Raw genomic sequence first — 11,766 nt, 5'->3', positions numbered from 1 at the left:
TTTGTTGACCTGACCTGACCTGACCTGACCATACAGGGTGATTCTTTAAGGCTTACATTAACAACTTTTTAACTTAGAATAGTGCTAGAGCTTTAAAATTTTGATATTTTGTTGTTTGCCAAATACCAAAAACAACAATTTGAAAGTTGAATTCACTTTAGGGAGATTGTGTCCTGGATTGGTACGAGTCATGTTGGTACGTGTCTGACAGTTCAAAATATTTTGAGTGGACGTGTTACTTTTTTGCAAATTTGAATGAATTGTAAAGGATATTTCACCTTGAAATCATGTAAATAGTGTTTTTTACACGTGCTTGACCACTTTTGATTGACAATTTGTGAAATCACAGCGTAACCATTTGTTAAATCAATGACGTGGCTTTAACCTAACCTCAAAAAACAAAATATGGAAAGAAAACGTGTAAAAAACCAGCCCCAGCACGATTCCACGATGGAAAACGGCGAAAATTTGCATTTCCGCCAACCCTCAAACCTGAAGGGCGATAAGCAAAACATCGCCCTTCTTTTGTGTCTCTACACCCTTCAGGGCATCCCTTTGGGGCTCAGTTCGGCCATTCCGATGATCCTCCAAAACCGGGGAGTGAGCTACAAGCAACAGGTACGCCCTCCTGGGCACAGTACTGTGACTAATTGGTGTTTCAGGCCGAATTTAGTTTCGTAACTTGGCCGTTTAGTTTAAAGTTACTGTGGGCCCCCTTGGTCGATTCGATTTTCTCCACACGAATTGGCCGCCGGAAAACGTGGCTCATACCGACGCAGTATTTAATTGGGGCGTTTATGCTCCTGTTGAGCGGCCACGTGGACCAATGGCTGGGGGGCGAAGCCCTGGCGCCCAATATTGAGATTTTGACGCTTTTATTCTTCTCCCTGAATTTTCTAGCCGCCACACAGGATATTGCCGTTGATGGGTGGGCCTTAACAATGTTGAAAAAACAAAACGTGGGGCACGCTTCCACTTGTAACAGTGTGGGGCAAACTGCCGGGTTTTTTCTAAGTTATGTGGTTTTTATGGCGTTAGAATCGCCCAGTTTTTGCAACATGTACTTAAGGGCGGAGCCCCGGGACACAGGGATTGTGACCTTGCAAGGGTTTTTGTATTTTTGGGGGTGGGTTTTTATTTTGAGTACGACCTTAGTGGCCGTTTTTAAGAAGGAAAGTGAGGCTAGAGGTGGGCAAAACGAGGTTGTGGTGCATGATAGAGACATACAAACGGCCTACAAGAGTCTCAAAGACATACTAGCGCTGCGCCCCATCCAAACTTTGGTGCTGATTCTGCTGACGTGCAAGGTAATACTATTATTTCCAAGGGTCGGTTTCGCAAAAATAATTTTTTATTATTATAAAAATTATTATTTAATAATGTTTTGCTAACATTAACAAAGAAACATATAAAGAATCTTGGGTTGTATACAGGGTGCCGCAAGTTTTATGGCCTTCGCAAAAATAAATATTTCTAGTCGAGTAAAACAAGAAATTAAGAGCGCAAACAACGTAAAATTAAATACGCTACAATATCATGATACAGAACAAGATATATTTTACTTTTGTTTGTAGATTGAGTCAGGTCAGGTCAAGTAACTTACTGCTTATAACTAAAAATAAGAAAAAAAAGTAGCAAAACAATTATTAGGTGAAACTGACCTTAAAATATTAATCTAAAAAAAATTCTCTCTTAGATTGGCTTTTCGTCAACTGACAGCGTGATGACCTTGAAGCTGGTGGAAGCGGGGGTTCCCAAAGAGCGTCTAGGTCTCATGGCCATCCCCCTTATTCCCGTCCAACTCGCCCTCCCCCTTGTAATCGCAAAATACACGACTGGTCCGCGCCCCCTTGATATTTTCCTCAAGGCCATTCCGTACCGTCTTTTGTTCGGTTTCGTGGCCGCCTTTCTGGTTTGGGTGACGCCTGTTTTGGTCCCGGATGGCTCTCAAGGCTTGCCTTTCCTCTACGTGGTGTTTTTAGTCATTTGTTACGCCTTGCATCAAGTGTGCGTCTACTGTATGTTTGTTTCAATCATGGCCTTCTTTGCCAAAATCAGCGACAGTTCAGTGGGGGGCACCTACATGACGCTGTTAAATACAGTGACTAACTTAGGGGGGAACTGGCCCGCGATGTTGGCACTGTATTTTGTGGACCCCCTCACGTGGAAGCAATGTATGGGAGGGGCCGAAAGTTTGGATAATACGTGCCGAAATTCGGTCGAAAAAGAGGTACATCAAAAAAATTAATTTTTAACGAAATTTTAAAAAATTAATTTTTTAGTTGTGTGTGAGTAAAGGGGGGAAGTGCGTTACGGTCCTGGACGGCTTTTACATCGAAACCGTGATTTGTGCGGTCATAGGCTTCAGTTGGTTGGTTTGGGGCCGCAAAAAAATTAATTACGTCCAGTCGCTTGACGACTACGCGTGGAAGCTGACCAAGAGGAAGAGATAGTGATTTTTGTGTTTCCGAGCTGGCACTGTTTGTTATTTAGCTCAAAAATAGTCGATTTATTTTTGTTGAGTGTGTAAAAATTTTGCACTTTTTTTATTATAATTATTGTTAATTTAACGAGCGCAGATTGTGATATAGGAACGGGAGTGCTCAAGCTTCCGACTAATAGATGGCGCCGTCTACTTTGAAATTTTAATTTTTTGTATTTCCCTCAAAACCAAGGACAATATCGCATGGTGTGTGATTTTTGAAACACGAAATAAAATTAATTTTAGTAAATTTGTTGTTTTATTTCAAAGGAATGCGTGAGGCATTTGCATAAAAAACCTGACATTTATTGAGCGACCCTGAAACAAGTGAAGAAAGTAGGAAAAAAAGTGATAACTACATATTATGTTGTAAAATATTTATTGAGTCGAGTAACGACAACAATTTTTAATTGCGTAATGCGTTTCCGGGCTTGCAGTCTATAAAACAAGTCAAGACTTTCTTTTATTGCTTCCATGATCTCTAAAAAATCGCAAGATGAGTGAAAAAGGACGTTACATAAGGAAATAAATGATCGTAATTTGCCAATTGAAATTAAAATCAAATTTAGTGACAAGAGATTATAAATATTAATGAGGAAGCGATGCTTAAGCGCTTTTTAAAAGCTACAAGTACCTCACAAATTATTTAGAAGGTTAATGACATTTTAAAATTGCCAAAAAAATTCTCTCCCTTTCTTTCCTTCTTCACTCTTTCCTATAATTTCAATATAAGTTAATAAACTCCAAACGCAACAAGTGAAAAAATACACTATTCCAGTTCAAAAATCGATCTCTGCCATTTTCAAAAATTTGGTAAAAAATTTAAAGATATTTTCATTTATTCGACACGCGATCTATTTTTACAAATTCGTTGGATGGTACGATCGATTTGTCGCGCAACGTGCGCATTTCTCACCCCTATATAATTTTCCACCAGTTCCCGACCATATTGCACAAACAATTGCACAAAAAACAAGTAAGTTTGATTTTTTATCCCTTATTTTCCCTACCAGTGGCATTTCCAGCCATGCCCGGGTCTCGAAAAATGATTTTGAAGCACGTCATGTCTGGAATTTGTTCAAAAATGAACCGGACCAAGCAACTGCCTTCTGACGTTATGGAGACTCCTCTCAACCGCTGCCTTAACACTTTTGACATCACTTTACTAGGTTCAGATTTTTGAATTTAGTAAAAAATTGCGTTAATTTACAATTATCATGACAGGGGTTGGTCATATGGTGGGGACGGGAATCTACGTCCTGGCGGGCACCGTGGCCAAGGAGAAGGCCGGTCCTGGCATAATCCTTTCGTTTCTTTTAGCAGGCCTGGCGAGCCTGCTGTCGGCCCTTTGTTACGCCGAATTCGGGACGAGGGTGCCTAAAGCCGGCTCTGCCTATGTCTACACTTACATCAGCATAGGTATGTGCAAATAAACCGTTCCGAAGCCTTCTTTTACACACTATATCTACAAATAGAAGCGGTTTATTTATTTATACCGAGTGCTCCGCGCAAAAATCGACATTAATTAAAAGCGATAATAATTTTAACGACGCTCGTAAGTCGCGATTTAGTGGCGATAAATTCGGAGTTAAGCCGGCCATTTCGGACTTTTTCCAAACGATTGGCTAGAGTTTATGTGTGCCGATGGCTGAGCGAGATGATAGCACCTATAGCTTTAGTTATGACTAGCTCATGCAAACTAAAACGGAACCAACTGACTTTTTTGCAATTTTTTATTTTAATATTTTTTGCGTAGAATTTAATTATGCAAAAATATAGAGGGTGTTCCTTTTTGAAAAATATAACTTTGGTTCACCACCCTGTATATAATAAAAATATGTTTAGTTGGTGCACATTAAAGTCGATCTATCGAATAGTGAAAACCGCATGGCAATATTTTAAATAGCAAAAAAGTTATAGACCGATTAGGCACCCCTGGGTCACCCTGTATATATTTTTTGTGACGATAAGTGCCTTGGCCACTAAAATTTTGGCCGAAAAAATTAAAAATTTTGTGGAAAACTGACATAACATGTAAAATGACTGAAATAAACCGTTTTCCTCTACGACTTAGTTTTCAGTGTAAAACTTTAAATGCCTCTGTGGACGGAACCGTTGCCCGGAGCGGCTTCGCGTTTTGACAAGAAAATAGATAATTTCAAGCGCTATCTGATGCGTTTTTTATTTTTGCTCTAAGTCTTATAGTTTCTGAGAAAAACGCAAAAAAGATTTTTAAAAGCCGATTACGGCGACACTGTAAAAGCTAGAAAGAAACGTTTTTTTCCGTCGTAAAGAGCACATCTTGCGTAGAATTTGCCGCAGAATTCGCCGGAACAAACCGTTTTGCTCTACGACTTTTCCTTCCCGCGTTACGAATTTTTTACTCAAACGCCGATTACGTCGGTTAGGCGAGTTCTGGGCCTTCGTCATCGGCTGGAACATCCTCCTGGAGCACATGATCGGCGCCGCGTCCGTAGCTCGCGCCTGGTCCGGGTACGTAGACTCCCTCTTCGGCGGCGTGATCAGCAACACCACCATCTCCATCACCGGCGAACTCCACGAGCAGCTCCTCAGCCGCTACCCCGACTTCCTCGCCTTCAGCGTGTGCATCGTGTACGCCCTCCTGCTGGGCATCGGCGCCAAAGGCTCGGCCATCGTCAACAGCCTCCTCACCATCATCAACCTGGCCGTCATGGGGCTCGTCATCACCGTGGGCTTCTACTACGCCGACGAGCAGAACTGGACGTCTTCACGTGGCGGTTTCCTGCCCTTCGGCTTCGGCGGCGTGATCGCAGGCGCCGCCACCCTGTTCTACGCCTTCGTGGGCTTCGACAGCATCGCCACGTCCGGAGAGGAGGCCAAAAACCCCTCCTTCTCGATCCCCATGGCCACGGTCCTCTCCATGGGCATTGTCACCCTTGGCTACATCCTAGTTTCGGCTGCTCTGACTCTCTTAGTGCCATACTACGAGATTAACGCCAATGCCGCCCTCCCGGAGGCCTTCAGCCACGTGGGGATGCACTGGGTCAAGTACGTCGTCTCCCTGGGGGCCATCTGCGGCATGACGACCACGCTCTTCGGCTCGCTGTTTTCGCTCCCCAGGTGCATGTACGCCATGGCCGTGGACGGCCTCCTCTTCAGCTTCCTCGGCAATGTCAACTCCAAGACCCAACTACCCCTCACGAACTTGGTCATTTCGGGCCTATTCTCGGCCTTGATCGCCCTATTATTCGACTTGCAAATTCTAGTCGAGTTCATGTCAATTGGCACGCTTCTAGCCTACACTATAGTGAGCGCTTGCGTCATTATTCTGCGCTATAGGCCCACCTATGAACCGGTCAAACCGGCCTCGACCCCGGCCTCTGAAATTTCCGCCTCTACTTCGGAACTGACAACACCTGGCTCAGAAATAGTCACTCTGGTGGGCACCTTGCGGGTGCAGTACAGCTGGATGGGCCCGATTTTCGGGCACTGCGAGCCCGGCTCTGTAGTCACAGCGTCCGTTTTTGTCTATACGACGTTCAGTGCTGCCCTCTGTATCCTCTTCCAAGTCTCGTCGTCCGACCTTAAGAACGGCATTTGGTGGACTGTTATCCTGGCCAGTTTCTTCATCTTCATCATGGTGGCCTCCCTCGTGGTCATAATAGCCCACCACCAGAGTGCCACCGGGTTGCGGTTCAAGGTACCAATGGTACCGCTGATCCCGGCTTTGAGCATTCTGTGCAACATCGAGTTTATGGTCCATTTGAACGTCCTGACCTGGCTCCGGTTTTTCGTCTGGATGATTCTAGGTTCGTGTCGTTAAAAACCGGTCAAAACTTTACGATTTTTTCCAGGGATGTTGGTCTATTTCCTATATGGGATCCACCACAGTAAGGAAGGGGAAGGTAACTCGAGCTATTCCATTCTGATGACTTCTTCCGAAGCCGTGAAGGAGAAATGGGGTTCCACTACTAAGACTAACTTTAAAGGCGCGTTCACGAGGAGGAAATCGTCAAGTGGGGACCGAAGTGCCATTATCGATGAAGAGGAAAGTACCGAGTAATGGGACTAAGGGGTGGACTAGTCGGGTGGTTTTGCTTTAATAATGACTGGCATATCGACGAAATATTTTTTTGCTGGTTATTCTGTTGGATAAATGAAAATCAAAGTATAGATATTTATTGTAAATATAATGCTATATCGGTGTTATAATAAAGAGGAATAAACGAACTTGCCTTTCATTTAGACCAAAATAATTCAACTATTTGTTGCAAACTCTAAAAAAATATTTTTTGGGAACGGTAATCGTCAAAAAAGAGCTTTCCAACGATAATATATTTCGTAGAGTTATCTCTAATTAGTTCCGAGAAGATCGACAAAATCTCGCAAAAATTAGAAAAACCTATACAGACTTTTTGTACTTTTAACAACTAGAGAGGACAGTAACAGCATAGAAAATCCCATAAAACTTTGCCAGAACGAGTTTAGTTTAGATAAAAAAAGATTCTCGTAAAACTATTTCAAAAAATGGTATAAAAAAACTCGACTACAACACATCCTGCAATTATGCAAAAGTTGTAGTTGTAGATGTTGAAGGTGTAGTTGTTGGAGTTGTAGATGTTGAAGTTGTAAACTTTCTACTGCACTGAAAATCGTCGTAAATCTCTCCGGGTGGACACACGTTGATGACAGGATAGAGCATTTTATTCGAAGTGCTGTATTCCTCACACAAGTAATACTTGGCGGGATTTTCGGGTAGAGCCCCGCTTTGGCCTAATTCTTGGCAAGGGGGAACCGGAAACACCCCTTCTGGACACAAGCCGTCTCCCAAGGGAACATCGCAAATATCCGTCCTGGTATTGAATCCGAAACCGTACTCACATTCGTTGAGATAAGCTCGCAAATTATTATAGTTGTAGTCCTTCACACACAAAACGAATTTGTTGCAATAGAAAGGATGGGGGAAAATCCCGACTTTCCGACAGGGGAAATCCGAATCAGCAAGACCGGAGCAAAAACAGTCCAAATCGGGTGTACACTCTCCCCGAACGCATCTTTCAGGTTTATTACAAGTAGCGACGGTGTCTTTGGTCCACGTTTCGTCGTCGTTTTGCACACATGCGACTAGGGTGGAACAGGTTTCGCAAAATAAGCCAGGTTTTGTGCAGTTTTTCGCCCGTTCGGTCACACAAAATGAAAAAAACTGGGCGAAATTAACTCATTTACTTAGTTAAAACTTAAACTAACTCACCATCACGAGGGGAAAATATGCAAGGAATTTCATGGTGTTGATGATTTTGACAGACAGACAAACACAAAATGGTCGTTATCGCCTGATAAGCGACTTATCTAAAGGTGGGAGACGGAGAAAGATGACTGGAAGTTTGTCTGTCTCGCCCATTTCCTTTTCAAAAATAGAATTTAAAAACAACTGGGAATTTAAGTCAATCGAGTAAATTAAACAAAACCCAAATAAATAAGTTTGGTCAAAAAACCAAATTGAGTGAAACAAAAAAATTGTGAAAAAACAAAATCCGAGAAAATTGTTGTGCTAAATTGAGAAAATCACTGGAAATCGTCTTAAAAAATTAGGGGAAATCTTGAGGAAATCAGAGAATGAAGTCATAAAATTACAAAATTTACCAAAAAACTACCAAAAACTAAATACGGAAATTTGCGAAATAATTGTGTTCCTAGTCGATCATAGCTAACAAATATGCAAAAAGTTTAAATAAATAAAATAAAATAAATCTGATATTTTTTTAACTATTTATTTTCGAATTAATTTGCTAATTTTTCGGTTGATTTTTGACGAAATTTTGCAAACTGTTTCAATTTCCTGATAACAAATGCTAAAACAAGGTCATTTTCTACTTATTTCGCGATGAAGATAAAGTGTTTATCTCAAAAATGCGTTTAAAAGATGAAAACTCCGAAATAACGCAATAATGATTGCGCCTCTAACAAATAAAACGTCCGAAAAAGATAAAAACAGAGAAATTGTCGACGTATTTTTAGCGAGATTTTTAACAAAGAACGTAAAGTTTAGTTCAAAAACGTCCTTAAAGGCTTGAAAAACGTAAAATGTCATCACCAACTTCGACCAAATATTGTGTCTTTTTGTGTGGAAATTAAAAAAAAATTATCGAGTCAATTTATTTTTTTATTCGTTTGCAATTCTGTCACCCAACTGTCACGCGTTTATGTTGGAAGAAAAAATCCAAAATAATAAAAATTAAGACCATTTTCTAATTAATTTGCTAATGTTTTGGTTTATTTTTGACAAAATGTTGCGAATTATTTCAATTTATTGCTAATAAACACAAAAACAGCATCATTCTCAATCTTATTTTGCAAACAAGACAAAGTTTCTATTTCAAAAACGCGCTTAAACGGCCAAAAAATTCCAAAATAACGTCATTTTCCGCATCATTTGCTAAATTTTCGGCTTTTTTAAAGCCTTAACGCTTGAAAAACGTTAAAATAGAGAAATTGTCGACGTTCGTTCGTATTTTTCTAAAGAAACGTTCAAAAACGCTTGTAAAGGCTTAAAAAAATTTGGTCCAAGTTGGCGTTAACGCCAACGCCAACTTGGACCAATTTTTGTGTAGGTACTTTTTGTCGAAATGAAAAACAAGATTAACACGAGGATTAATTTTTATTATTTTAGACTCGTTTTTGGAGGAAATAACATAAATTTCGATCCAATATCCAATTTTTCAATAAAAATTGTCAAAAGTTTTGACCCATTTTACTATATTTTGTAAAGAAATTTTGGGAAATAAAATTACGTTTCTGGCTGTTGTGTTATTTATTTTCCTTGCTGTTTTGTTGACTTACGATTAAGTCATTAACCCGAACTTTTTTGGCAGTTATTAGTTGATATTAATTAGTTGATAATTTAGCAATTCGTCTCTTGGAAATGCATTGGCGCGTCAATATCCAATGAGAAACACGTTTTAATCGCATTGCAATTTTTTGCTCGCTGATAAACACCAACGAGGCAATTTTTATGTTTTTATTGGTCAAATAACGATTCGGGGAACAAATGAGACGACAAACCGGCTTTATAGGGCTGGCCCCTCCCACAAAATAGAATTTCGTCTTGGGTGCGAATAAATGGCGAACAATTTTATTCATTTAATTTTTTTTCCCTTACCAGAAAGCGTTTGCGTTTGAAGAAAAAGTCCAGAATACAAAAATAACTAATAAATTTTTCGAAAAAAAAAAATCAAATCAAATAGTATAGTTCCTTTATTTTAACAATATACATTCACATTAATTTACAAAAAAAAGCACAAATTTATTGTTCCGTCTTCATCTCTGTGGTTGTTGGTACCGTTGTCATTGTTGTTGGTACTGTAGTGGTACCCCCCTTATCCACACACTGGTACTCCTCATAAACCTGCGCCCCTGGACACACATCCAGGACCGGATACAACACTTTCTTCACCTCACTGTATTGCTCACAAATGTAGTACATGGCAGGTTTCCCATCCAGGGCCCCACTTTGCCCAGCTTGCGTACAAATGGGCACTGGAAGTGTCTCCGGACACTGCCCATCACCCAGTTCACTATCACAAAGATCCGTTTTGATATCAAACCCGAATCCTGGAGGACACTCGTTGAGATAAGGCTTCAACCTAGCGCCCTCTTTCACACACAAAACGAACTTGTTGCAGTAGAAAGGATCGGGGAAAGCCCCCACACTTTTGCAGGGGAATTCCAAATCGGCAGTCCCCCAGCAAAAGGGCTCCTCGACTGTTGTACACACACCACTGACACAACGCGAGGGGAGGTCGCACTTAGCAAGGGGGTTTTTGGTCCATGAGCCGTCACTGTCTTGAACGCAGGCCACTAGACTCGAACACGTCTCGCAAAAGGGGCCCGGTTTGGTGCAGTTTTTCACCGGTTCGAGACTTTTGCCCAGGGTTATGACAGAAAGTAGCAAAAAAATTCGGACTGTGGCCATTTTTTCAACACTAATGTTCGGAGAACGCCCGTTTTATATCAGTGTTATCGATGATTTTGCAATACGATCTGATTATATAGAGAATAAGTGATTGGTTCATCAAAGAACCGTAATTTTAATTACGTTTTTGTGGACTACAGTTACAATGTCTTTTGTTATTGAGATCACCTGGCGTCAAGAAAAAATTCTTTAGCATAATAATAACTGATTAGATTTTTAATTAGTGACCAATGCATGAGGTAAAAATTATTATGATGTAAGAACAATGTAAATAGTAATTAAGAACACGAGGCGAAACTCTACAATAAAAATAAGAAAAATCGTAATTAAATAATTTTATTTCAACTATTGTTAGTTTAGAATTAGCTGGAAGGAAAGTTGCGAAACAAATAATATTGTTTTTGTTATCGGATTATCTCAGTATTGCTCAATTCGGCTGATAGTTTCAAAAATTATTAAGTCAACAAAACGAAAACAACTTTTTCATTAAAATGTATTAGAAAATTAGTTGGATATAGTCCTTTAACGACCTTGCTTTTTCAGGCATATTTTTCTCCTTCACTAATTTTTTGTATATTTTTTATTAAATCATTAACACAATTAATTTTAAACAATCTTTTCAATAGTAAAATTCATCTATTATTCAAGAAATAAATAAAATATGTTACAATTTCCGATAATTTCGAACAAACTAACACGGAGTGATCAAAAATGACTGTTTGAGTTGGCAATTCGGTTAAAATTCTACATTTTAGTGTAATATCTCGAAAACTAATAATAACACAGGAACCAGCTTTGTTGTAAAATAGCTAATTGTTTTCTCTATGAAGGTAAATTTTTTCAGAATTTTTCTATAGACTAAATATTTTCAGGAAGGTTTATCGGTTTACATTTTTCAATATTGTCGATTAAGTTTCGATTAAAATAAGGTACATCACAGAACTCAGAAAAAAATGCTCTTTTTAAAAATATTAAATTTGACCCATTTCTTGCCATTTAAAAAAATCAAGTTAGCCTTGAATCCGCAGAACCAATGGAGATAAAATGTAATAAACATCTGAAAGTATGGAATTTAAATACTTTTAAGCATATACCAAATTACAATACGTTTTGATGAATAGTTTTTGTTATATTAAACTTTATCCATTCTTTATAGCCACCCTGTATACAGACTGAAGTAAAAGTACAACGCACAAAATTAAAATCTTTGTTATTAGTCATTTTTCAAAAGAATCCTCAAACAGGTTGATTTTATTTCTTTAAACACTACATTTTGACATCACAGTGACATTTATAATGTCATTCGTTTCTGAGTTGTGACGTCATTCTT

At 39.5% G+C, this 11,766-nt stretch overlaps 4 protein-coding genes across 4 annotated transcripts; 2 read left to right on the top strand and 2 right to left on the bottom strand.

Annotated features, from left to right (window-relative positions):
• The first annotated feature begins 162 nt into the window (after positions 1-162).
• Positions 163-2,732, top strand: LOC660252 (uncharacterized protein). Its single transcript, XM_008199020.3, has 5 exons — positions 163-289; positions 350-618; positions 663-1,307; positions 1,697-2,230; positions 2,283-2,732. Exons 2-5 carry the CDS (start codon positions 406-408, stop codon positions 2,451-2,453), a joined length of 1,563 nt encoding a protein of 520 aa, XP_008197242.2. The 5' UTR covers positions 163-289; positions 350-405; the 3' UTR covers positions 2,454-2,732.
• A 598-nt stretch (positions 2,733-3,330) lies between these two features.
• On the top strand, positions 3,331-6,694 carry LOC660312 (uncharacterized protein). Its single transcript, XM_064357437.1, has 5 exons — positions 3,331-3,458; positions 3,508-3,651; positions 3,707-3,901; positions 4,891-6,273; positions 6,319-6,694. The coding sequence occupies exons 2-5, from the start codon at positions 3,510-3,512 to the stop codon at positions 6,525-6,527; spliced, it is 1,929 nt and encodes a 642-aa protein (XP_064213507.1). The 5' UTR covers positions 3,331-3,458; positions 3,508-3,509; the 3' UTR covers positions 6,528-6,694.
• Positions 6,628-7,870, bottom strand: LOC660379 (uncharacterized). Its single transcript, XM_966615.5, has 2 exons — positions 7,716-7,870; positions 6,628-7,667 (listed from the first exon to the last, which is right to left on the bottom strand). The coding sequence occupies exons 1-2, from the start codon at positions 7,746-7,748 to the stop codon at positions 7,029-7,031; spliced, it is 672 nt and encodes a 223-aa protein (XP_971708.2). The 5' UTR covers positions 7,749-7,870; the 3' UTR covers positions 6,628-7,028.
• Positions 7,871-9,700: 1,830 nt separating this feature from the next.
• Positions 9,701-10,509, bottom strand: LOC660437 (uncharacterized). Its single transcript, XM_966668.4, has one exon. It carries the CDS (start codon positions 10,434-10,436, stop codon positions 9,768-9,770), a length of 669 nt encoding a protein of 222 aa, XP_971761.1. The 5' UTR covers positions 10,437-10,509; the 3' UTR covers positions 9,701-9,767.
• Between the last annotated feature and the right edge of the window lie 1,257 nt (positions 10,510-11,766).

This window comes from Tribolium castaneum, chromosome 6 (assembly GCF_031307605.1).
Source record: "Tribolium castaneum strain GA2 chromosome 6, icTriCast1.1, whole genome shotgun sequence".
Taxonomy (NCBI): Eukaryota; Metazoa; Arthropoda; class Insecta; order Coleoptera; family Tenebrionidae; genus Tribolium; species Tribolium castaneum.
The sequence above is the reverse complement of the archived record's forward strand: the minus strand, read 5'-3'. Positions and strand labels throughout refer to the sequence as shown.